This window comes from Manis javanica, chromosome 5 (assembly GCF_040802235.1).
Source record: "Manis javanica isolate MJ-LG chromosome 5, MJ_LKY, whole genome shotgun sequence".
Taxonomy (NCBI): domain Eukaryota; kingdom Metazoa; phylum Chordata; class Mammalia; order Pholidota; family Manidae; genus Manis; species Manis javanica.
Window position 1 is genome coordinate 72260840 of NC_133160.1, and position 23803 is coordinate 72284642.

The 23803-nt window shown below is 37.4% G+C and overlaps 1 protein-coding gene across 1 annotated transcript in view; it reads left to right on the plus strand.

Annotated features, from left to right (window-relative positions):
• PRDM5 (PR/SET domain 5) overlaps nucleotides 1–23803 on the plus strand; it is a 218960-nt gene that overhangs the window by 53861 nt on the left and 141296 nt on the right. Inside the window, 1 exon segment of the mRNA XM_073237106.1 lies at nucleotides 8588–8710. Within this exon segment, the coding sequence (XP_073093207.1) occupies nucleotides 8588–8710 (123 nt within the window).

Genomic DNA, 23803 nt, shown 5'->3' on the forward strand with positions numbered 1-23803 from the left:
CATCCTAATTGAAAAAATTGCCATTTATTTCCTGTTGTTTCTCTGATTTTGCTGTTTGAACCACCAAATTTGAGTCACAGTGTCCTTTACTGTGTCTTCCCACCCAAATTTACCCAGAATCCTTTATCTTGCCTTCTCTGCACAGAATGACTAAGCTACTCTACTTTCTTTCACTGGTATAATTTTCTCCAAAGTGGAGTCACATCTTATGCAGGGTTTAGGTTCTGAAACCAGTTCTTAAGGAAAACTTTCATATAGTTAAAATTATTCACCATGAAAAAGAATGGTCCTTATTATTTAAATTTATTTTCTTTCATTGACCCTTCTCATTTCTTTTTCCCTTTGGTTGAATGGATGTAGTTTAATTTGTATAAGCTAAATATGTGTGTAATAAAACTGTCGGTCTTGAAGTGATCTACTGTCTCTTCTGTTGATAAATTTGTATCTAATTCAGCACTTGGAAATGAACTCTTCTTGAGTGTTGGGGGTCCCCAAGACAACCCCAACATTTGGAGGTTCACTAGATGAATTCATGGGACTCGGCATATAGTTGTACTCATGGGTGAGACTTATTACAGTGACATAGCATGTAAATACAACTGGATCATAAGGGAAGAGGCACAGGTGGAGTCTGGGAAAGCCCATATGTGGCTTTACTTAGGCTCTCTCCCTTTCATAAGGGGTCACACAGAGCACATTCTTTTCCCAGTAATAAAAATGCAGCCACATGCATGAGATGTTTCTGTACAAGGAAGCCCATTAGAAATTTAGTTCCCAAGGTTTTTGTTATAGACTTATAGGCACATTTTGCTTAGCATGTACCAAAATTCCGGATTCCCAGAAGAAAGACATGTGTTCAGCATACAACATATTATTTACATAGTCTAGGCACAGTGAGCCATGCTTATCAATTACCTGTTGACTGGGGACATCCTGAGAACCAAAATTCTCACATTGCAGCTCAGGGCCATTCTTATAAGCAGACCTTTCTAAGTATAGCTATCTCAGGCCTGCTAGGTTTTCTTTTTGCATACCTTCACTATAGAAGCTGTTAACATACTCTTCTCTGCTTTAGCATTGGCCTTTCCCTCTGTTCCACCCTCAGGAGGTAACTGTGTGTTACTTTACACCCATATGTACTAAATGTTTTTGAAATGAATGAAGTTCAGATATATACCTATGTTATAATAATCAGCACATTGTGAGTTTTTAAAAAAATATTTTCTATTTCCTCCTTAATACTGAAGATACTGAGTAATGGAACTGTATTCTAGAATTTCATTTGTACCTTTTATAGCTATTTTGAAATTACCAATAAAAGTACAGTCAATGTTCAATAAATGTTTACTGATAACTGATGTTACTTTTTAGAATTCTTCAGCATAGAACTATGATTGTTGGCTGATTATGAGAAGAGAAAGGATGAACCTTAGTAATTGGGAACTATTTGGTTGACTTAGGTGCATCTTAAAGTAAGATAATTAATTTGTTTCTTGCCGAGTTGTATTCATTTTGAATATGTGGATGAAGAGAATACAATTCATTTAAATGGGTTGGCAAATTCAATTTTAATCACTATAGAAAAACTGTATTTAGGAATAATCTGAAAACACAGTGACCACAGAGATGGGATTTGGCTTAGAAAATCAGGATCAAAGGAAAAATTGACTCTTTTTTTTTTCATTTTCTTCTCCTGACAGACTCCACAGTACTTTTTGTTATTCAGTGTTTCTATAACCTTTGCCCAGAAGTGTTCAAATACAAAGCATCTTCTTTTAAAAACACCATCAAAACTGTGATCCCTGGGTTGTGAAGATTATCTTTGTTTTTTACATAACAAACTCTTTCAAATGACTTCACGTCTGATGATTAGAATTTTGTTACTAACATTTGCTTATTTGGCACATTTTTTATATTTATTTAATATGCCATGGGGTAGGTTCTCCAAAAACTGACTTAATTAGGCAACACTATCATCTCATAAAACTTTAACTAGATTTAAATTTTGTGAATCATTTCTGATGGATCTGACGGTTGCTATCAAACTACCAAAAGACATGCTGGCTTTGTTGCCAGGCAGCTTAGTGCCATCTCTCCCTGAGCACTAAGCAAAACCTTAACCTAGACACGGGAAGGTTATTGACTCTGATCAGGAAAGAATTCTCAATCAGGTTAGACAAGTGCCAGCAAGAAAGGAATTCAGTAAAGCAAGAGTAGAAATGAATGGCAGCAGCCATGCAGGCAGTAGAGAGCAAAGAAGAGCATTGAACTCCTGCTTGGCACAGGGCATATCCCTTGACAACTCCTAAAGCCAGAGTCACCTGGCATCCAGTGTCTGCCTAATCTGCATGGCATGGGAATTATATCCCTACCACCTCAGGATTTGGGGAGTTGTGGACCCCTGGTGTAGTGAGATTATGTTCTGAGAACTTCTGCTTCCCTATTGGTCTGAAATAAAACAGGTAGAGAGAAAAAATACTGCATTGAGACTAGAAAGGTGAATGAAATAGCAAAGTGACAAAGACACTTTCCACCAGAGGTGGAGGTTGGCGAGTCCTGTCCTTGTCATGAAAAAGAGTTCAGAGACAAAGTGCAATAGGTTTATGCAACAAGAAAGTTTATATGCTAAGACAGTACACACTTTGGAGTGCAGGTAACCTCAGAGAAGAGGTGAACTTCAGGGCGTAGGGCTTGAGGTTTGTAGGGCTTTCTGGGTAGGGGTTGGCATAAGTATTGATTTATACAGGTGATTCGTAATTCCTTTGAAGTTTTGTTTTAAGAATAGGGTTATTTAGGTGACTGTGTTGATCCGAATCTCAGAATAAGGTTTTCTAATTCCTTGGTGAAATAACACTTCACTTATAAAGAAGTCAGTTGCTTTATGAAATTGACAAAATCAAAAAGTAAACAAAAAAGTCACTAAGTAGTCAAAACAGATGCCACAATATTAGTGCACTGACCTTGTGTGTTTACTGAAAACCCCTCAGTGGATAGAATAAGCTAATGTTGTCTAAATTTACTTTATTCTTTATGTGATAAAAATCTTTATGTGTATCCAAAAATGTCACTGAAATATGAATAGCAACACGTTTGCAAAACTAGAAAGGACAATGGCTACAGTGTTAAGGCTCTCTCATAAATTTACCCTGGAAAAGATGGTGTGCTTTTTGTTCTGCTTTTGGGTTATGTCAGTTATTTATTCTTTTAAAAAATAAGCCCTATTTTAAGTGTACTTTGAAAGGCAAGAATCCAAAAAGGAGTGCTTTAAAAAGTTTTACATTGTCTCTCATTACCTCTCATAGAATAATTTTGAACTTTTAAAGGAAAGAAAAGCAATAGCAGTAAAAAAATAATGCATTAGTTGAGCTTTTAGTGAATAAAATATTTGTTGGGTCCATACCAAATAAAACTTTTCTATCTCTGAGTGGTCAGTTGCCCAAGTTCATAATTTACTTAGCTGCGTAAACCTGACCAAACACCTCAGTTAAACTTGCCATTTTGTGGTTGACAGTATCACCAGAATTTTCTTGATGCAGGCAACCTCTCCTAAAGGTGCAATATAGTAACCAAAAGGGTTTTGTGATTTTAATTTGCATCAGTAGAAATAGTGCCCAGATCCTGGGTCATAGTAGTCTTTTATGTGCTGTATTCTGTCCTCTACATTAAGAGAGCTTTGACAAGTTAATGTGCATCCATAAGACGGCAACCAGGTTAGTGGAGGAATTTAAATCATATTAGACAAGGAAAAAGTTTTTTGTCTTGTAGAGGAGAAAACAAAGAGGAGGGACTCCTGCCTTCAGAAATTTGAAGGGCTGTATGTGGAAGAGAATTAATTCAGCTAGAGGACAGAGCTGGAGTTGATGGCAGCTGGTCACAGAGCAATATGCTTCCATTTAGTTTAAGGAAAAGTGTAATTCAGTTTAAATGGCATCTGGATTTGCTACTATCTTATAATGGCCCCTGCTATTACATCACATGTTCAGCCAGAGGGTAGTTGAATATGTATTTGTATTTGAATAGTGCTTTTTAGTGTATCCTTCAAGTTTGTCCTTTGAAAAACTTGACATAGCAGGAAAATGGTATGTGTGCTCCCAGCTGTGTCATTGAAAGTGGTTTTCTTTAAGGTGTCTGTTAGACCCTGTGAGCTTCAGTTTTCTCAGTTTAATGAAACATTAGACTCGTGAACAACATCTGGGTTAGGGGTGCCAATCGTCATGAGGTTGAAAATCCATGTGTAATTTTTGACTGCTTAAACACTTAACTGCTAATACCCTGCTACTGACTGGAAGCCTTAATAATAACATAAATGGTCAAATTAACACATATTTTGTATACATATCATATACTGTTCTTACAATAAATTTAAATAGGGTTAATGTTTTTTCAAATTGTCACAAATCTCCAAAAATTTTTCTAATATATTTATTGAAAAAAAATCCATGTTTGTAAGTGGACCCATGCAGTTCAAACCTGTGTTGTCCAAGATTCAGCTGTACTTGATGATTGCAGAATAGCCGTTGGTATAGAGTACAGTCATGCCTCTTCCTGGGCTCCTGAAGTTTCTGTGAAGTCAGAACAGAGACTATTGTCCCCATTTTAGAGGTTGGAGACCATGGCTCAGCTCAGTGAGAGAAAATGACACCCCCAAAAGGATGCAGTCAGAGCTTGCAAAACACCTCACTCTCCAGCATTTTTACTATTCCAGAATGCCTTCCTGACGTTCCTTTGAGCTTGAAATATTTAGGGCACCAATTATTTGTAATGAAGAATAGACTTTTTTCCTCATCAGTTCTTATAAGTTATTTAACTTTGCATGTATTATCTTCTGGGTGTTGTTTAGTAAGAAGATGGGATCTGTAAAAGTCTGTTCTGTTTGTCTGCCTTCCCATCTCAAGGTGGGGGAATCCATGGATAGGGATTATTAGATATTATGGTAGTGGGAAATATAAGCATATATACTATAGTGATGTATGTGTGTGTGTATGTGTGTGTGTGTGTGTGTGTGTGCCTGTTGTGTGTTTTATAAGCACCAAAGCAAGCAAGAATTTTAGACAGAATCCTTGGAAAAATCAATAGGAAAAAACCCATACCCTTTGCTTAGAAACAATAAATCACTACGGTTTCCTAGGGATGATCCTTGCTGATTTTTGCAAGTGTGTCTCTCTGTGGTTTAAATCTGACAACAGTGTGCTGTCAGAACTGATTACTTGAGCACACTTGGTGTTTTGTGCTTCTAAAGATATCCTGAAGTCTGACTAATTAAACACTGAAGCCAGGGCATCTGGCCACACTTCAGTTAAAAGCAATTGCAGAAAGAATGCCTGTAGTTTAAATACAAAAAATATGATGACATTTTGTACTCTAAAGACATCCATATTCTAAATCTTAGTGCTTAAAACTACTTACTCTGAAAAGCTTCCTTGAAAGACAGAAAGAGAAATACATTTTCTTTAATATATAAATCATACAACATAACATACTATGACTTCTCATTAAGTACATTATTGTATATTTTTTGTAACTGGCTGTATTTCACTGCCATTAAATTTTACCATATGTTAAATAAAATTCTGTTGGTTACATTTTGCCATGTCTGGGGACAAATCTGGCTGATTATTTTGCCCTTGGAACCTTGATGGCCTATATGTAGTGAGTGAAAAATTCCTCCGGCGTTCAAAATAATTTAATTGAAGGAACATAATAGAATAAGTAACATTGTAGACCCTTTTCCTATGAAAATTAACCATCCACATAATAAATAAGCTTCTCTGTGTATAGTTGTTCCAGTTAAACAACAAAAATGTTTAAATTTAAGGAAAGAAAAATTGTATCACTAACCTATTTCCAATTTTTTTTCTTTCATTTACATGTTCGGATTTTCTCTTACTGAGGTGTATCTTTTTGTGATTTCCTCCATCCTTTACTAGGTGGGAAGATAGAATCAACTGTGACTCATATTCAATTCTGCTACTCTTTAGTCTGGAAAAAGGGACAGATCCATGGTAGCCCATTCTCTTGGATGCTTGAAATGATGGTAGCATTAACAGAGACTGGAACTCACCAAGTTCCTTCACAGTGATAATTCTCATTTAATATAAAGTGGCAAAGTCTTAGGGATATGAGTGTCTATATCAAAGCATGAAGGTTTTCGTTTTTCACGTAAGCATTTCTTTCCTACTTCAGCATTTCTTTCCTACTTCCTTTTTTTGTGTAGCTGGCTTAGGAAGCAAGTCAGAATTCGGAACTAAGTTGGTTTTTACTGCAAGATGAGAATGTGGCCTTCATTACAGACCCCAGGTATGATGTGTAAGGAGAGCCTCAGGAGGGCAGTAACCAATACACTTCACTGCCATGAATATTCAAATAAAAGAAGGTGGTATTTGGAAGACTGATTTTGACAGGAAAAAAATATACTTTGGCTGCAAAGGTTAGTTAGATGCTGTAATAGGATACTCAGAGGAATTTTGAAGCTTCTTTATTTGTTAGACTTAAAAATTGTTCAGTTTATTTTCTCAGGGTTCAGTATCAAATTAAAATATGTAAGTGGAGCCTTTAATAATAGCCATCTGTCTGGAGATTTTTTGATTTGGTTTCTCTGGAAAGATAGATTAAATTATCTTTGGATTGTCTCTTTTAGATATTTCAGTGAGGAGAATGCTGTGGCTAGGGTAGGAAAATAAAAGTTGTGTGAGCAGATAATCAAACAGCTAAAGTGAAGTGTTGAAGACCAGGATGGTGGAATGAGGAGATGACCAGCCGCTTGGAAGTTTTGAAAGATGGAGAAAGCAGGTAGCCCATTAAGACTGTGTAGGAACTTAGAGTCATACAATGGGCAGTGGCTCCGTTAGTGAACAAAAAATCTTATTTCAGGATGAATGTATAGGCAACCATAGTACATAACTGCCTGTGAAATGTTGTTTTGAGAATATGAATAATAGTAAATCAGTATAAAAATGTTGGTTATTGAAAATAGCAGAGTTTGGAGGAATTTTAATATAAAATTAAATTGTATGTGTCTCTTAAGCCAGAATATGGAGTGAGAAGGTATAGACAACCAGAAAGTGCATACATCTAGTGGATGTGAAATGAATCACTAATACTGAATAATTGAACATAGTTGGAGTCAAAGGGCCTGGGAAACTGCTGAAAATACGTAGAGAAAAAACAATGCCCTTGGTAAAATGTGCTTACTATAATAAGTCACAGAGAAATATTTGCTATGTTTCTCATCTTTGAAGAAAGAATTCCAAATGTCAAAACATCTGATATTTATTGTACTTAATACTGGGTAACAAGTGTATGACTAAGAAGGGCCATTATCTAGTTTTTGTAAGTGGTGCTATCCTCTCAAACTGAGAGATGCCTTGGGCAAATGCATTGGTGTTTCCCTCCATAAATTTAGTTTGATTGTGTGGATTTCAACAGCAGTGTAGATTTTAAATTTAAGTTCTGAGAAGATTTTTCTTTGAAGTACCTAATGGCATTGCTACCCATTCTTAATTTAGCTGTTTATCAACATAAATAGTTTTGTTCCAAAACTTTATACCCAAATGTTCAAAATTATTATTGTTGCTACTTAAAGAAAGGTGAACTTGTGTTCTCTTTTAAAAGAAGTGTAGAGGTTCCTTTCTGTCTATTATAGCAATATTGATGGACATTTCTGGCATTACCCAGCAGACAGTGAGGGTTCTGAATTGAGGAGTAAGCAGGAAGGTAGGACAATTTTAGGTTGTCTCCCAAAGCAGATCTTCTCACTATATTTAGTGAGAAATTACAAAATTATCATAGCTTTACACCTAAACATATGAGGTGTATTATTGAACATTAAGTTCCTACTACCCAGTGAAGGTCGGACCTTTCATTAGAAAGATTTTTTAATGATTATTGAGGATCACTGGGCATTTAAGAAAAGGAGTTATTTGAGAAACATGGCAGATTGGCCCCTTCCCTCCAACTGAGTGTTGAGTAGGTCTGCCCAGGAAATCTTATGGCATGAAACAAAAAGCAGAGAGCCCACTGTTTTTCTCAGCAAGCCATGAACAGGCCATAAAAAAACAAAGTGGAACTTGTTTTACTCATCCACTAGTTAAAAATGTGAAATGGTGACCCAGTGAATGTCAGATTCCATTGGTAATGTTCTCCTCATAGGAAAAGAATTCAGTAAGCAGGTGAAGAGAGAAATTGAAAGGACTGCCCTATCTCGACCCGTATCAACTGGGAACCTACCCTCTTCTGTGGAAAAAAGGGGATGGATTGCCATTATGGTTATCCCCGGGACAACTGCAGTTGCAACATATATGTTAAAATATATCTACAAAGAAATAATTTTGACCAGAAAAGAGCTATCAATACAGAATGTTTCTGAGAGTTGACTGCAATCATGAGTCATCTAGGCATCTGCCAAATGAAGTAGTAGGCTCTATGTGTATATATGTTAAAGGGGAAGAATAGGTGTTAATCCAGCATCTCTTCAACATCTATCAATAAGAAAGATACATACTTATGAAAAATATTATATATTACCTTGATATATTTAGTAGGCGAATACTGACTTCAAGTATAGACTTAGGAACTTTTTGTGTTTCAGGTTCGTGGGAGTAAGGGAGAAGTTCTATACATTTTGGATGCTACCAACCCACGACACTCCAACTGGCTTCGCTTTGTTCATGAGGCACCATCTCAGGAGCAGAAGAACTTGGCTGCCATTCAAGTGAGCTTATTTGCTTCTTATTTGTTTTATGCGCACTGTGAGGGGAATGAACTGATTTATAATTGTACTCCCTGTTTTAAATGTCCTTCTCAATGACCTGCTTCAAATAGCAGTAACTAACTCATAAAAGCAAAGAAAGCTCATCTACTCACTATATGCAGGAAAGGGCAAGCCTAGATGTAAATTGACACCAGATCACTCACTTTATGAGAATTCTTGAGGGAATGAATTACATGGTCTGATATTGTCCTTGGCAGATCTTGCTTTCAAGTATTTTTAATTCATTCAGTGAATGTTTATTGATAGTTTTTTTACTTGATGGCTTATTTGGCTCACGGCAAAATATTCTGTGTTATTATTTGGGAAAGATTTCATGGAGAAAATTTGCTGGATATATCCCCATGAATAGACTTTGAGCTTCTTCAGGGTAGTGTATTAGTCAGGGTTCTCCAGAGAAACAGAACCAATAGGATCTATAGATCTGTGTGTGTGTGTGTCTGTGTGTGTGTGTGTGTATAGAAAGAGAGACATTCACAGATTTATTATAAGGAATTGGCTTATGTGGTTATAGAGGCTGGCAAGTCCAAAGTTTGCAGAACCATTGTCCCACTTTGAGACCAGAGGCCACAGGCTGCTGTAGAAAAAGAACTGATGTTCTAGTTTGAGTCTGAGACTACAGGCTGCTGTAAAACCAGAAAAAGGTTATGTCCTAATTCAAAGCTGTTAGGACTAGAAGAGCAGATGTTCCAGTTTGAAGTCTATCAAGCAGGAGAATCCTTTCTTACTCAGGGAGGGTCACTCTTTCATTCTATTCAGTCCTTCAGCTGCTTGGATGAGACCTACCACATTGTGGAGGGCAAATCGCTTTACTTATTCCATCTAGTTAAATATTAATCTCAGGTAAAAACACTCTCACAGAAACACCCAAATTAACATTTGAACAAGAATCTATCTGGGTACCCCTTGGTCCAGTCAAGCTGACACAAAAGGTTACCATCCCAGGCAGGAATCATGTTTTATTACATTGTTTCTTTGTATTTTAACATAGTGCTGCATGTAACACTAGGCTCTGATATAAACTATGAGTTGAATTTAAGTGGTTCCTCAGTGGAAATTAAGGCAAAAAGAGAAAAAGTTAAGAGAAGTTTTTAGAGGGGCCCTGTAATTAAAATTCATTGATCAGATGATTAAGAGAATAAAGAAACATTAGGTTCTGTTGGGGAATTGACTGATCACACAGGAATACCCAGGTCCTGGATCTAAATTGCAGAAGAGGAAGCAAGGCTGTGGTTGGGAAGAGAAAAGTGTAAGAGATTAACATTTCTTTGATTATTTACCAGGTGCACTATTCTGTAAGCTTCATATGTATCATGTCATTTATTTTTAAAAACTCCTGAGAGTTTAATACTTTTTTGAGAATTTTGCTTTCACTCAGTTTTGAGTATGAAATTGACAGAGGCAAGTGGGAAAATGCAGTGTTAGGTTTTAAAGTAACCAGAAAAAAACCAGCCATCTAGATGTTCTATTTCCTGATGTTAGCTAACCAAATTTTTTTCAGTACAAATAAATATTGCATAACCAATGTGGTTACTGTCTTTTTTGTATGGATAAATGAGAGACAACTCTTAGCAAAAGGCTGGGTTGGGATAGAAAATAGGATCTTTTGGAAGCTAGAGATATTCAAGCCTCGTTGTAGATTTTTCATGACATGCATTGATCTGACCACAAATTTAAACTGATCTCTTTTTTTAATGTAAACATTTTTCACGTGAACAATTTTTTTCAAGTATTGTGTGTTTTTCATTGTTTCCTGAGGCAAACTCATCTCACAGGATCCTCAGTTATGTCATAATTTTGATTTGCAGACTCAGTTTAAGTGTTTCTTTGTAAATGTTACCAATATCAAAAATGCCCATGGAGCCATGAAATTTACTTTAGGCAAACCCATTGTTTTGAAGGTTCTTCATTATGTCTTAGAGAATATTATTATATGTAAAGTAGATTCTTTTCTCCTTATGCTTATGTAATGATTTTAATCTTTCCTCACGGCCCTTTAATTTGAGAAAGTTCTTCCTGTTGGCTGTTATTTCTGTGGTATCAGTAGTTCTGTCCATTTGTCCAGACTTTCAAGGTATACATGCTTAGCTTTGAGTTTTGCCTTAGATGCTCCCAGGTAATTCTTAATAGTTCCGTTTAACTGCACATTTTTCTCATAACAAGCCCTTTAGTTAATGGAATATGATACCAGTGTTTATCTCTTTTACTACCTACATTTACTACTCTATACCCTATTTATTCATTTCATTGTATTTTAGCCACTTGCACTTCTCTATTAGTAACCAGAACAGCTAAGACTTACAACAGTTTTCACATTCATTCAGTGCACTCACTGCAGTACTTTTCTTCCTCTATATCAACTGTGTTTCTTTCCTTGAAAGAAAATAGGAATCTACAAAAGATGACTGTTTCAACTTTGGTACTGACTTAATAAGGGGGCTAAGGTGGGGCCAGATTAGAGTGGAACTCATTAAAGGCTCTGTGAAGTTTCACACTTGAACTCCATTAGAATCTGCTCAGAGGCCACTGTGAGAGTCCTTTGGTGGAAATGTGATGACAGTGCTTTTAATTCCTTTTAACACTATTTTGGCCTTTCCTAAGAGAAGTGTTGAGTACACTGTTACTGTGTTTCTTTCCATGGAGCACAGTATGGATCTTTGTAGCTCCCTTGAGATAGTGTCTTCTTACTTGAACAGTAGCCGGAGTAGCAGATTGCTCAGGAATCAAAATCACATCTGAGCTAGGGACAGAGTGCATGATGGTTAGGTCACATGGCTGACAGTGATATCAGTGTTCTGATCCATTGGGATAATCTTCTGAGGGTTGCATTCCAGAAACACTGAGTTGGTAAGAGAAGGTTGTAATGTTTCCTGTATAACGTTATGAATTACTTGCATTCAAAATTGCATCAGAAAATTGGGGTATTCAGGAAATTTTTTATTTGAGCTGTATGTCCCAGGAGTAGAGTAAATGAGAAACATTTGTGGCTATGTGGCTTGCTTGGTGGAAAACATCGATACTTGGTCCAATTTTTTTGAACAAGGGATTAAGAATTTGAGGTCTGTTTTGGCAGAAGATTGGAACTCCTTTTTGGAGACTCAGTTATACTTCTAGTTTTAGAATTTATTTGAGTTTGGAAAATTTGCTTTGGAAATGATGATTTAAGTATCTGAATTATTGAAGAAGGATCTCCTAAATAAACAAGTCTTCCCACATGCACACATTTTACAGTAATCAGTTCAACTTCATGTTCATACTTCTAAAAAACATTTCCAACTGAACCAGAAATTCTAAATGTGAAAGATGCAACTTAAAATAAACCAAAAATAATTATCAAGTTCCATAGGAAATGGTAATTCTTATTAAATGTTAATTTGTTGTACTAAAGGAAAAGTGTTTTGAAGGCTTTTAAAAATTTCTGATCTTTTGATAGCTAACTACTTGTTTAAAAAGAGAATTATGTCATTTAAAGTTGCAATTTTGAATTCTTTGGATGTTTCCGAGTTGGAGTGTTACATCTCATGTCCTAAGGACATATTTCCAGTCCTATTTTCTCTGGAATTTTTGCAATATAGTATCAAAATTATGAAATGGTGGTTTGGTGTTCTAAGAGAAAGGAGCACATGGAAAAAGCTTTTGGATCTTGTACCTTATGAGGAGTGTCTGGAGGTGGGGATGGTCTAAATAAGTTGAGAGGGCAATGGGCATTGAGCTGAGCTTGTGATATCAGCACAGCTCTGCCCCAATTCTGAGTCAGTTGGGTTTCCCCATTACCAGGGAAGATAGATTATTACATATCATTTGCTCTCCTACCTCTGTCTTGTGTGAAGATGGAAAGTATTAGACAGTTTATCCTCGAGTCTTTTTGGGTGACACAGGAGATTTCTGTATGGCAAAGCTGGGAGGTCAAATGTGGATCTCCAAAGAGAACAACAACTTGAATGTTTTTATAGCTCAGACAGGATACCTCCATTGTCATCAAGCCACCAAGATCCTCAGACATTTCAAATTGTGTTGCTGCAGAATTCAAATATCAGTGATACCAGCCAAGTAACCAGCAAAAGAAATATCAAAAATGTTTTTCACTTATACCCAAAATTATAGATATTTCCTCTAATTCTGTTTCTTTTCTAATTCTCTGTCTTACTATCAGTTTTATAAAATGGTATTTCTACATTATTTTACTGAATCTATTACAGAATAGTAAGGTGTAACTGTTTAATGATTTTCTTCAATCATATTATTAAAAAATATCAGTTAACTAACTTGTAGAACTTTTAATGGATTATCTTCCAGTAAGGTACATATTTATCTTTTATTAGGGTTAAAAGTTTCAACTAAAGTAAAATTACAAGCAGTTGATCCTTTGAGGTTTTAAATACGAGCCCTGTTGTAGTGATGTGTTTCTGTGGGGAGTGGAGGATTTTATTACTTGTCGATTTATTATTTTCATTCAGATTATAGTTTATTGACAGGGGAATTAGTATTTATAGAAATATCCTTAAGTTATATATAGTGATAATCTTGGAATTTATAAGTTAATCCTTAATAATGATGATGATGATTATAGCAGCTAACTTACTGAATGCTCACTATGTGCCAGTAAGTGGTTATTCATATTATAACCTTACTACTTACTGTGACCTATGAGGAAGGTGCTGTGCTTGTCATCTTCCTTTGTTATATGAGGATCCTGATATGTAGAGCTAAAGTAGTTACTTAAACTGGCCTGAAGCCACACAGCCAGTGAGTGACTGGGTAGGATGTGAACCCAGTAGATCTGTCTTTCCTGTCCCCTCTCTTAACCTCTGTGCTCTAAGACCGTAGAGTTGAGATAGTTTATAAAATAGTTTTAAAAACCTTCCATGTTTCTGACCTTGCTATTTAGATATTTTTGAAACTTTTGAAATTTTACAAAAATTTAACTTTAAAAAATAAATGTAAAGTTATTTATATATGTATTCTTTGATCCTTTTTAAATTTCCAAAGTATCCTTAATTCATTATAAAGGTCATCTTTTTTTTTTTTTTTTTTCTGTTTTTTCCTTCATATAAAGGTCATAACTCGGTAGTCTCTGTCCTTGCCTCTTTTTCTCTTTGGTTCCTTTCTTTTCATTGTAGCTGCTAACTAATGTGTTAAAGTTAACATTTAGTGCTCTTTAAATTGGTAATAGTAAAATTTCAGAATCAGAGTGTGTCAGGTTGGGTGTAGAGTAAATTTTTGAGTAGGTGGGACCTTCTGTGCTTCTCAATCCAGCAAACATACACGTAGTTTCCTCCACTACCCCTGCTGAAGAGCAGCCCTGCTTCCCAGTGGCTGTGTCTCACCCAGCAGTCACATGGAATGTGTTTTTACTCTTTGACTACTACAAGGGTTCTGTGAATCACTTTTCTTAAAGCATGACATTTGGGCGATTTTTCAGAGTGATTTTTATCATAGCCCATCTTATCTGTACGTATTTGTGATTGCATTAGTTATCCATTGCTGTGTAACAAATTTCCCCAAAATTTAAGAGCTTAAAACAACAAACATTATTTCATGTATTTTTCTGAGGGTCAGGAATTCAGGAGTAATTTTGCTGGGTAGTTCTGGAGTTTCAGCTCAGGAACTCTCATGAAGTTGTAGTCAAGCAATCAGCTGGGCTGTTAGGAGTCCAAGAAGACTTGATTAGGGTTGGAGATTCCACTTCCAGGCTCACTCACATGGCTATTAACAGGAGGCTTCAGTTCTTAACCAAGTGAGCCTTCTATAGGGCTGCTCATAACATGGCAGCTTTCTTCTTCCAGGCACAGTGATGTGAGAGAGAGAGAGAGAGAGCAGCAGCCCTATACAGCCTAATTTTGGACATACCATAGCGTCACTTCCACAAGATGCTATTAGTCACACAGACACAGACATAGACCAACCCTGATACAGTGCAGGAGGGGACTGCCCAAGGGTGTGAGTACCAGGAGCTGGGGCATCACTGGGGGCCATCTTCAGGGCTGGCTATGGCAATGATCAATCGGGACAGTTTGCTTTATATTTACAGAAGGATGGGTAATGTTAGAGTCAATGTATAAAACAAGCAGTTGATATAGAAGTGGAAGGTGTACAGAACCCTTCCCGCTCAGTTCAGATACTACTAAGAAAGGCAATTTTAAGCAGTAGATTCCTGGCTCTGGATCTCAATGGCTGAGCAATTTACTTAACCCATTCAGTTAAATGATAGCACCAGAGCATCTGTGCTGAACAACTGGAGATATTACAGTTAGAAAGATGATCTAGTTTCCTGTCTTTATAGTAAAAATAATCTTTAAAATTCTGTTCTTTGTGAATTAGGTAATAATACCTACCTCATTGTATTTTTGTGAGGATTAAGTTAAATGAGATAATGTATGCAAAACACCTGGGCCCTTTCTGTACCAATATGTGTTAGCAAGTATTTTCATTATCACTACTCCTGCTAGTTTTTAATTTTTGTCTTTACAGTTTTGTCTCTCTATAAAATGGAGAAAAATCTCTTTTAGTTCTTTTAAATTCCTCTCAAGGTACTTAGTGTATTCTAAGCATGTAAAAGGCTTGCCAGAACACAGTCACCTAGCAAGGGCCACCCTGCTGTGTGGGATGACCAGATCCCAAGGGGTCTTCCCCCTGCTTACTGAGCTGCTCACTTGCTGGATGCACAGGGAAGCATGCATCTGCTTAGGCTGCTTGAGCACCGTGTACTGGGACAGTTTACTGGCTATGGCTGTATGGCCGCTCCTCTCCTTGGAAAGACAACTAGGGTTTTATAGACACAAGAAATGTCCCGTGAAGAAGACTTGTTATTGTGCTGTGTGGAGACATTTATTAGATATAGTAGTTTGGCACTCCCAGTGGTAGGTTTAAGATCATTATGATTGTCTGTGCTATGCCACTTTTCAGCTTTTATAAAAAACAGGTTTTGTGTAGACCGATTGTTTCTTAGAACACTTCTACGTTCTGCCTGCTCTCAGACATCTTTCAGAATGGGGAATGCTGGGCACTAATAGGTAGTGGCCCTAACAATCATTAAAAGGCTTATATGCTTTCATAATTTTGTAACTCTGCAAAGCCCAATTGTGTGTCATTGAGCAAAAGGAAGCTAGAAGGCTGAAAAATGTTTGCTTCCTGCTTGATTTGGGGCCTTTGGCAGCAGGATTGGTGATAGTGAAAAGTATGAAGTAGAATTGAAAATAGAGATTTTGTGCAACTTTTCTTCTAGGAGGAAAAGTACCAAGTCTTACATTGAATATTTAAAATTAAATATTAAAATAATTATGAATATTTAAAGTTACTATCATTAATTAAAGATTAAATTACATTTAAAATTTAATTCAACACTCTGAATATTTAAAACTTAAAAAGAAGTTTAATTTAAAATATTCCCACTATCTCCAGAACAGAAACCCAAATTGCCTAATATATCTCTGGTCTCACTCAAATATGTGTATATTTCTGTCACTAGACTGAGTTCCTCAAGAGCAGTCTGTCCCATTTGTTTTCCTTCTGCCCACATGACATGGATGTGCCCCTAGGGGCCTCAGTGAGTGCTGCTGACCTGGCCTCTTCTGCTAACTCTTGCCAGGGTCCTGATGTAGTATGCCTAGGTCAGTGTGCCTTGTCAATTTGGAAAAAGCCTATGTCTGTTTCCTTTAAAATAACTGAAAGCAAATGCTTCTATTTGAACTCTGGCCCACAGTTTATGTGCATGTCGGTACCTGGTCGGGTGAACTGTCACGTTTTTATCCTGTGAGTTCTGCATAAGTGCCAGTATGTGTGCACACATTTCAGTCTACTGTGGAAGTATTTCTAACTCTTAGCCAGATGACTGTGTGACCAGCAGCAACTCATGGTTACGTCAAGTATTTCTACAAATATGACCACAATCAGAGCCTTAAATTCACATACTCTGTTGATTAACAACCAGATACACTAGTCTGGACTAACTCAGAAACCTGAGATACAGAATAGGGAAATGGCACAAGTTAATGAGAAAGGTGGTATTTACTGTGCAATTACAGGGTTCTTTCAAATCCTACTTAACAAATGTAATAATGAGAGATTAGTGTTCTCTCATTATTAGTCAATTAATTAGTCAATTAGAATTAATTGAAATTGCATTAAATACATTATACATTATTATAAGGTTTAAGAAGAGATATGGTAGAAATTAAAAAGAAAAAGTTTAAAATCTCCTAGTTGCTAAAAAATATATTGTGAAAAAGAGGAATTTGCTATAGATTCAGTGAAACAACATATATATCCCACTTAGCAGAGGAAGAGAGTAAGCTAACAGATGTATGTATTATGTTTTCTTATATACATTATATGTAATATATTAATAATATATAAATACACACACACATATATGTGTATGTATTACAGTATTAAAACTAAAATCCAGATACCTAAAATTAAGCATATATACAACTTGTTGCCAGTCAAGATTTTTTTGTGTGTGTGGACATAAGGAACAACAGTGCTTTGGTATTGTTTTTCAAAATTGGAGATACATTTTATGATGAATTTTAGATCTTTTTAATGATTAATCAATAAATGAAGTCAAATTAGTGTATGTAAAACAGAACACTAGAATTAGTCACATTTAGTTCTTTATCAGTGGAATTGGGTTTTCTAGAGAAATTTCTATTCAAAGAAAACTGTACCCCTTCTAATGAATGGATTCATATTCATCCAGTACTGAACAATACAGAGAAAAATGTGAAGTTCTACATTTCATCATTGAATTAGTAAATCATTCAAAAAAAGGTACAAAATTGATCTTATATTTTTTATCTGTCAATTAATGTAATCTATACAACAAGGTATGCTGTATTCAGTGAAGTGTATTAAATTCTGAGAATATTGAGAAAACTGGTTCAAAAAACCTTGGGGAAAATGTTATCTTAGAAACTAATCTAATCATCCTCAACTGTGTCTCAGTCCTCCTTGGAAGTCTCACACGGTGCCAAAAAGACAGCTTGGGGAGAGAACAAAAGAAGATTACTTAGTGAGTTGTAGGCATCACTATCTGTGGTGCTTTATTATGTCAAGAAGGTACAGAGTTGAAAGAATGGAAGAGAAGTTCTAAGATTTGAGGATGGCCTTTACTTCCACTTAGAGGTTTACTTAATAAGAGTGTAGAAAAATAATTAAATATATTATTATCATGGCTAACGTATCAAAAATTATATACACTGACTTTTTATTATACTTAATTAAGAGGGTAAATGATTGACTAATGTGTCTATGATTTCTTAAGTTGGCATTTAGGTTGCTTCCATATCTTGGCTATTGTAAATAGTGCTGCAATAAACATAGGGGTGCATCTGTCTTTTTCAAACTTGAGTGCTGCATTCTTAGGGTAAATTCCTAGAAGTGGAATTCCTGGGTCAAATGGTATTTCTATTTTGAGCATTCTGAGGAACATCCATACTGCTTTCCACAATGGTTGAACTAATTTACATTCCCACCAGCAGTGTAGGAGGGTTCCCCTTTCTACGCAACCTCGCCAGCATTTGTTGTTGTTAGTCTTTTCGATGATGGTGATCCTTACTGGTGTGAGGTGATATCTCATTGTGGTTTTAATTTGCATTTCTCTGATGATTAGCTATGTGGAGCATCTTTTCATGTGCCTGTTGGCCATCTGAATTTCTTCTTTGGAGAACTGTCTATTCAGCTCCTCTTCCCATTTTTTAATTTGATTATTCACTTTTTGTTTGTTGAGGTGTGTGAGCTCTTTATATATTTTGGATGTCAATCCTTTATTGGATCTGTCATTTATGAATATATTCTCCTATACTGTAGGATACCTTTTTGTTCTGTTTATGGTGTCCTTTGCTGTACGGAAGCTTTTTAGCTTGCTATAGTCCCACTTGTTCATTTTTGCCTTTGATTCCCTTGCCCGGGAAGATATGTTCATGAAGAAGTCACTTATGTTTATGTCCCTGAGATTTTTGCCTATGTTTTTTTCTAAGAGTTTTATGGTTTCATGACTTACATTCAGGTCTTTGATCCATTTCAAATTTACTTTTGTGTATGGGGTTAGACAGTGATCCAGTTTCATTCTCTTACATGGAGCTGTCCAGTTCTGCCAGCACCATCTGTTGAAGAGACTGTCATTTCCCCATTGTATGTCCATGGCTCCTTTATCGTATATTAATTGGCCATATATGTTTGGGTTAATGTCTGGAGTCTCTATTCTGTTCCACTGGTCTGTGGCTCTGTTCTTGTGCCAGTACCAAATTGTCTTGATTACTGTGGCTTTGTAGTAGAGCTTGAAGTTGGGGAGCAAGATCCCCCCCACTTTATTCTTCCTTTTCAGGATTCCTTTGGCTATTCGGGGTCTTTGGTGGTTCCATATGTATTTTTTAACTATTTGTTCCTGTTCACTGAAGAATGCTGTTGATAATTTGATAGGGATTGCATCGAATTTGTATATTGCTTAGGGCAGGATGGCCACTTTGACGATATTAGTTCTTCCTAGCCAGGAGCATGGGATGAGTTTCCATTTGTTAATGACCTCTTTAATTTATCTTAAGAGTGTCTTGTAGTTTTCAGGGTATAGGTCTTTCACTTCCTTGGTTAGGTTTATTCCTAGGTATCTTATTCTTTTTGATGCTATTGTGAATAGAATTGTTTTCCTGATTTCTCTTTCTATTAGTTCGTTGTTAGTGTATAGAAAAGCTACAGACTTCTGTGTGTTAATTTTGTATCCTGCAACTTTGCTGAATTCTGATATTAGTTCTAGTAGTTTTGCAGTGGAGTCTTTAAAGTTTTTTAAATACAATATCGTATCATCTGCAAATAGTGACAGTTTGACTTCTTCTTTACCAATCTGGATTCCTTGTATTTCTTTGTTTTGTCTGATTGCTGTGGCTAGGACCTCCAGTACTATGTTGAATAACAGTGGGGAGAGTGGGCATCCCTGTCTTGTTCCCATTCTCAGAGGAAAAACTTTCAGCCTCTCACTGTTCAGTATGATGTTAGCTGTGGGTTTATCATATATGGCCTTTAGTATGTTGAGGTACTTGCCCTCTATACCCAATTTGTTAAGAGTTTTTATCATGAATAGATGTTGAATTTTGCCGAATGCTTTTTCAGCTTGTATGGAGATGATCATGTGGTTTTTGTCTTTCTTTTTGTTGATGTGGTGGATGATGTTGATGGATTTTCGAATGTTGTACCAGCCTTGCATCCCTGGGATGAATCCCACTTGGTCATGGTGTATGATCCTTTCGATGTATTTTTGAATTCGGTTTGCTAATATTTTGTTGAGTGTTTTTGCATTTACATTCATCAGGGATATTGGTCTGTAATTTCCTTTCTTGGTGGGGTCTTTGCCTGATTTTGGTATTAGGGTGATGTTGGCTTCATAGAATGAGTTTGGGAGTATTCCCTCCTCTACTATTTTTTTGAAAACTTTAAGGAGAATGGGTATTATGTCTTCTCTGTATGTCTGGTACAATTCCGAGGTAAATCCATCTGGCCCGGGGGTTTTGTTCTTGGGTAGTTTTTTGATTACTGCTTCAATTTCGTTGCTGGTAATTGGTTTGTTTGGACTTTCTGTTTCTTTCTGGGTCAGTCTTGGAAGGTTGTATTTTTCTAGGAAGTTGTCTATTTCTCTTAGGTTTTCCAGCTTGTAAGCATATAGGTTTTCATAGTAGTCTCTAATAATTCTTTGTATTTCTGTGGGGTCTGTTGTGATTTTTCCTTTCTCGTTTCTGATTCTGTTGATGTGTGCTGACTTTCTTTTCCTTTTAATAAGTCTGTCTAGAGGCTTATCTATTCTGTTTATTTTCTTGAAGAACCAGCTCTTGGTTTCATTGATTTTTTTCTATTGTTTTATCCTTCTCAATTTTGTTTATTTCTTCTCTGATCTTTTTTATGTCCCTCCTTCTGCTGACTTTAGGCCTCATTTGTTCTACTTTTTCCAATTTTGATAATTGTGATGTTAGACTATTCATTTTGGTTTGTTTTTCCTTCTTTAAATATGCCTGGATTGCTATATACTTTCCTCTTAAGACTGCTTTTGCTTCGTCCCACAGAAGTTGGGGCTTTGTGTTGTTGTTGTCGTTTATTTCCATATATTGCTGGATCTCCATTTGAATTTGGTCGTTGATCCCTTGACTCTTTAGGAGCATGTTGTTAAGCCTCCATGTGTTTGTGAGCCTTTTTGCTTTCTTTGTACAATTTATTTCTAGTTTTATACCTTTGTGGTCTGAAGAGTTGGTTGGTAGGATTTCAATCTTTTGGAATTTACTGAGGCTCTTTTTGTGACCTAGTGTGTGGTCTATTCTGGAGAATGTTCCATGGTCACTTGAGAAGAATGTGTATCCTGTTGCTTTTGGATGTAGAGTTCTGTAGATGTCTATTAGGTCCATCTGTTCTACTGTGTTGTTCAGTGCCTCTGTGCCCTTACTTATTTTCTGTCTAATGGATCTGTCCTTTGGAGTAAGTGGTGTGTTAAAGTCTCCCAAAATAAATGCACTGCATTCTGTTTCCACCTTTAATTCTATTAGTGTTTGTTTCACATATTTTGGTACTCCTGTGTTGGGTGCATATATGTTTATAATGGTTATATCCTCTAGTTGGACTGAGCCCTTTATCATTATGTAATGTCCTTTATCTCTTGTTACTTTCTTTGTTTTGAAGTCTATTTTGTCTGATACTAGTATTGCAACACCTGCTTTTTTCTCCCTATTGTTTGCATGAAATATCTTTTTCCAGCCCTTGACTTTTAATCTGTGCATGTCTTTGGGTTTGAGGTGAGTCTCTTGTAAGCAGCATATGGATGAGTCTTGCTTTTCTACCCATTCTATTACTCTGTGTCTTTTGATTGGTGCATTCAGTCCATTTACATTTAGGGTGATTTTTGAAAGATATGAACTTATTGTCATTGCAGGCTTTAGATTCGTGGTTACCAAAGTTTCAAGGTTAGGTTGTTTACTACCTTACTGTCTAACTTAACTTGCTTATTGAGCCATTATAAACACAGTCTGATGATTATTGCTCTCCCTTCTTATTATTCTTCCTCCATTCTTCATATGTTGGGTGTTATATTCTGTGCTCTTTTTAGGAGTGCTCCCATCTAGAGCAGTCCCTTTATGATACCCTGTAGAGGTGTTTTGTGGGAGGCAAATTCCCTCAACTTTTGCTTATTTGGGAATTGTTTAAGCCTTCCTTCATGTGTAAATGATAATCATGCTGGATACAGTATCCTTGGTTCAAGGTCCTTCTGTTTCATTGCATTAAATATATCATGCCATTCTCTTCTGGCCTGATGATAGCCTGATGGGTTTTCCTTTGTAGGTGACCTTTTTTCTCTCTCTGGGTGCCTTTAATACTCTGTCCTTGTCCTTGATCTTTGCCATTTTAATTATTATGTGTCTTGGTGTCCTCTTTGGGTCCTGTCTCTGGGAGTTCTGTGTGCCTCTGTAGTCTGAGCAACTATTTCCTCCCCCAGTTTGGGGAAGTTCTCAGCAATTATTTCTTCAAAGACACTTTCTGTCCCTTTTTCTCTCTCTTCTTCTTCTGGTACCCCTATAAAGCGGATATTGTTCCTTTTTTATTGGTCATACAGTTCTCTTAATATTGTTTCATTCCTGGAGATCCTTTTATCTCTCTCTGCTTCAGCTTCTATGTGTTCCATTTCTCTGGTTTCTGTTCCATCAATGGCCTCTTGCATCTTATCCATTCTGCTTAAAAATCATTCCAGAGTTTGTTTCACCTCTGTAATCTTCCTCTAGACGTCTGTAATCACCCTCTGGGCATCATCCCTTGGCTCTTGCATATTTCTCTGCAGCTCTGTCAGCATGTTTATGATTTTTATTTTGAAGTCTTTTTCTGGGAGACTGGTTAGGTCTCCCTCTGCAGATCCTCTCTCAGGTATTGTCTGAACTTTCTTGGACTGGACTAAATTTTTTGCCTTTTCATGGTGATAGTGGTGGCTGTAGGCAGGTTGCAGGTGTGTCTGCTGGGAGAAGAAAGTCCTTTCCTTCTTGCTGGATGCCTTGCCCTTCTCCGCTGCCTGTGTCGGTTACCTGCACTCCTAGAGCAGCCACCGGGTTAGTACCCTGAGCTGCTGTGGGTGGGGTCTCTGTCAGAGCAGTGTGGAGCCCTGCGGGGAGCAGCAGGCATGCCAGGTGTGCTCCTCTGTGATAGCAGTGCCCTGCCGGGCAGCTGTGTGCCAGCAGCAGCCTTTGGGTCTGGCCCAGGCGGCTGTCCGTTGGGCTTGGATTCTGGTCAGCTGCTGGGAGCACGCCTGCTTCCTCTGGCTCTGCTGCAGGTGTGTGCAGGGCTCTCCCGTGCAAACCTCTCCCATACTCCTCTGGCTCCACTGCCGCTGGTGCACGCAAGCCACACCTGGGCTGTTCAGTCGTTGCCGCTGTGGGCTCGCACAAGCCTCTCCTGGTCCCCTCTGGCGCTGTTGGATCCCCAGCGCCACGTGATCCCCTCCCGGTTCCTTCTGGTGCCTCCGCCCCCTGCGCGTGCTCCCACTCTCCTGCTACTGGGCCAGTGTGTTGGGGTCTGCGCCAGTTGGAGGAACGACTGGCAGGCTGCTTAGTATTGTGAGGGGCTTCAGAACTGCGCTGCCTCCCCAGGGTTTAGGGTGCCTAAGTTTTTCCAGGATTCCCAGCTGCTGGCTAAGTGTGCCAGGACGACCTTGTCCAGCTGTGCGGTCCCTGTCTCTTTAAGACTTGCAGAAAGCACTCGCGTTTCTTTTTTCTCACGGGTGCCGGTTGTGGGAACCTGCCCAGAGATTTTGCTTTTCCATTTTTCTAGTATCCAACACCCCATGCACCTTGTGTCTGCTCTCCGGGTGCAGATTTCTAGAGCTGGTTTTTTAACAGTCCTGGGCTTTCACTCCCTCCCCATTCCAACTCCTTTCTTCCCGCTGGGTTCTGGGGTGGGGGAGTGTTCGGGTCCTGCCCGGCTGCGGCTTCTATCTTACCTCCTTCTTGTGATGTTGAGTTCTCCCAGATGTAGATGTATCCTGGCTGTTGTACTGCATCCACTGGTGTCTCTTTTAGG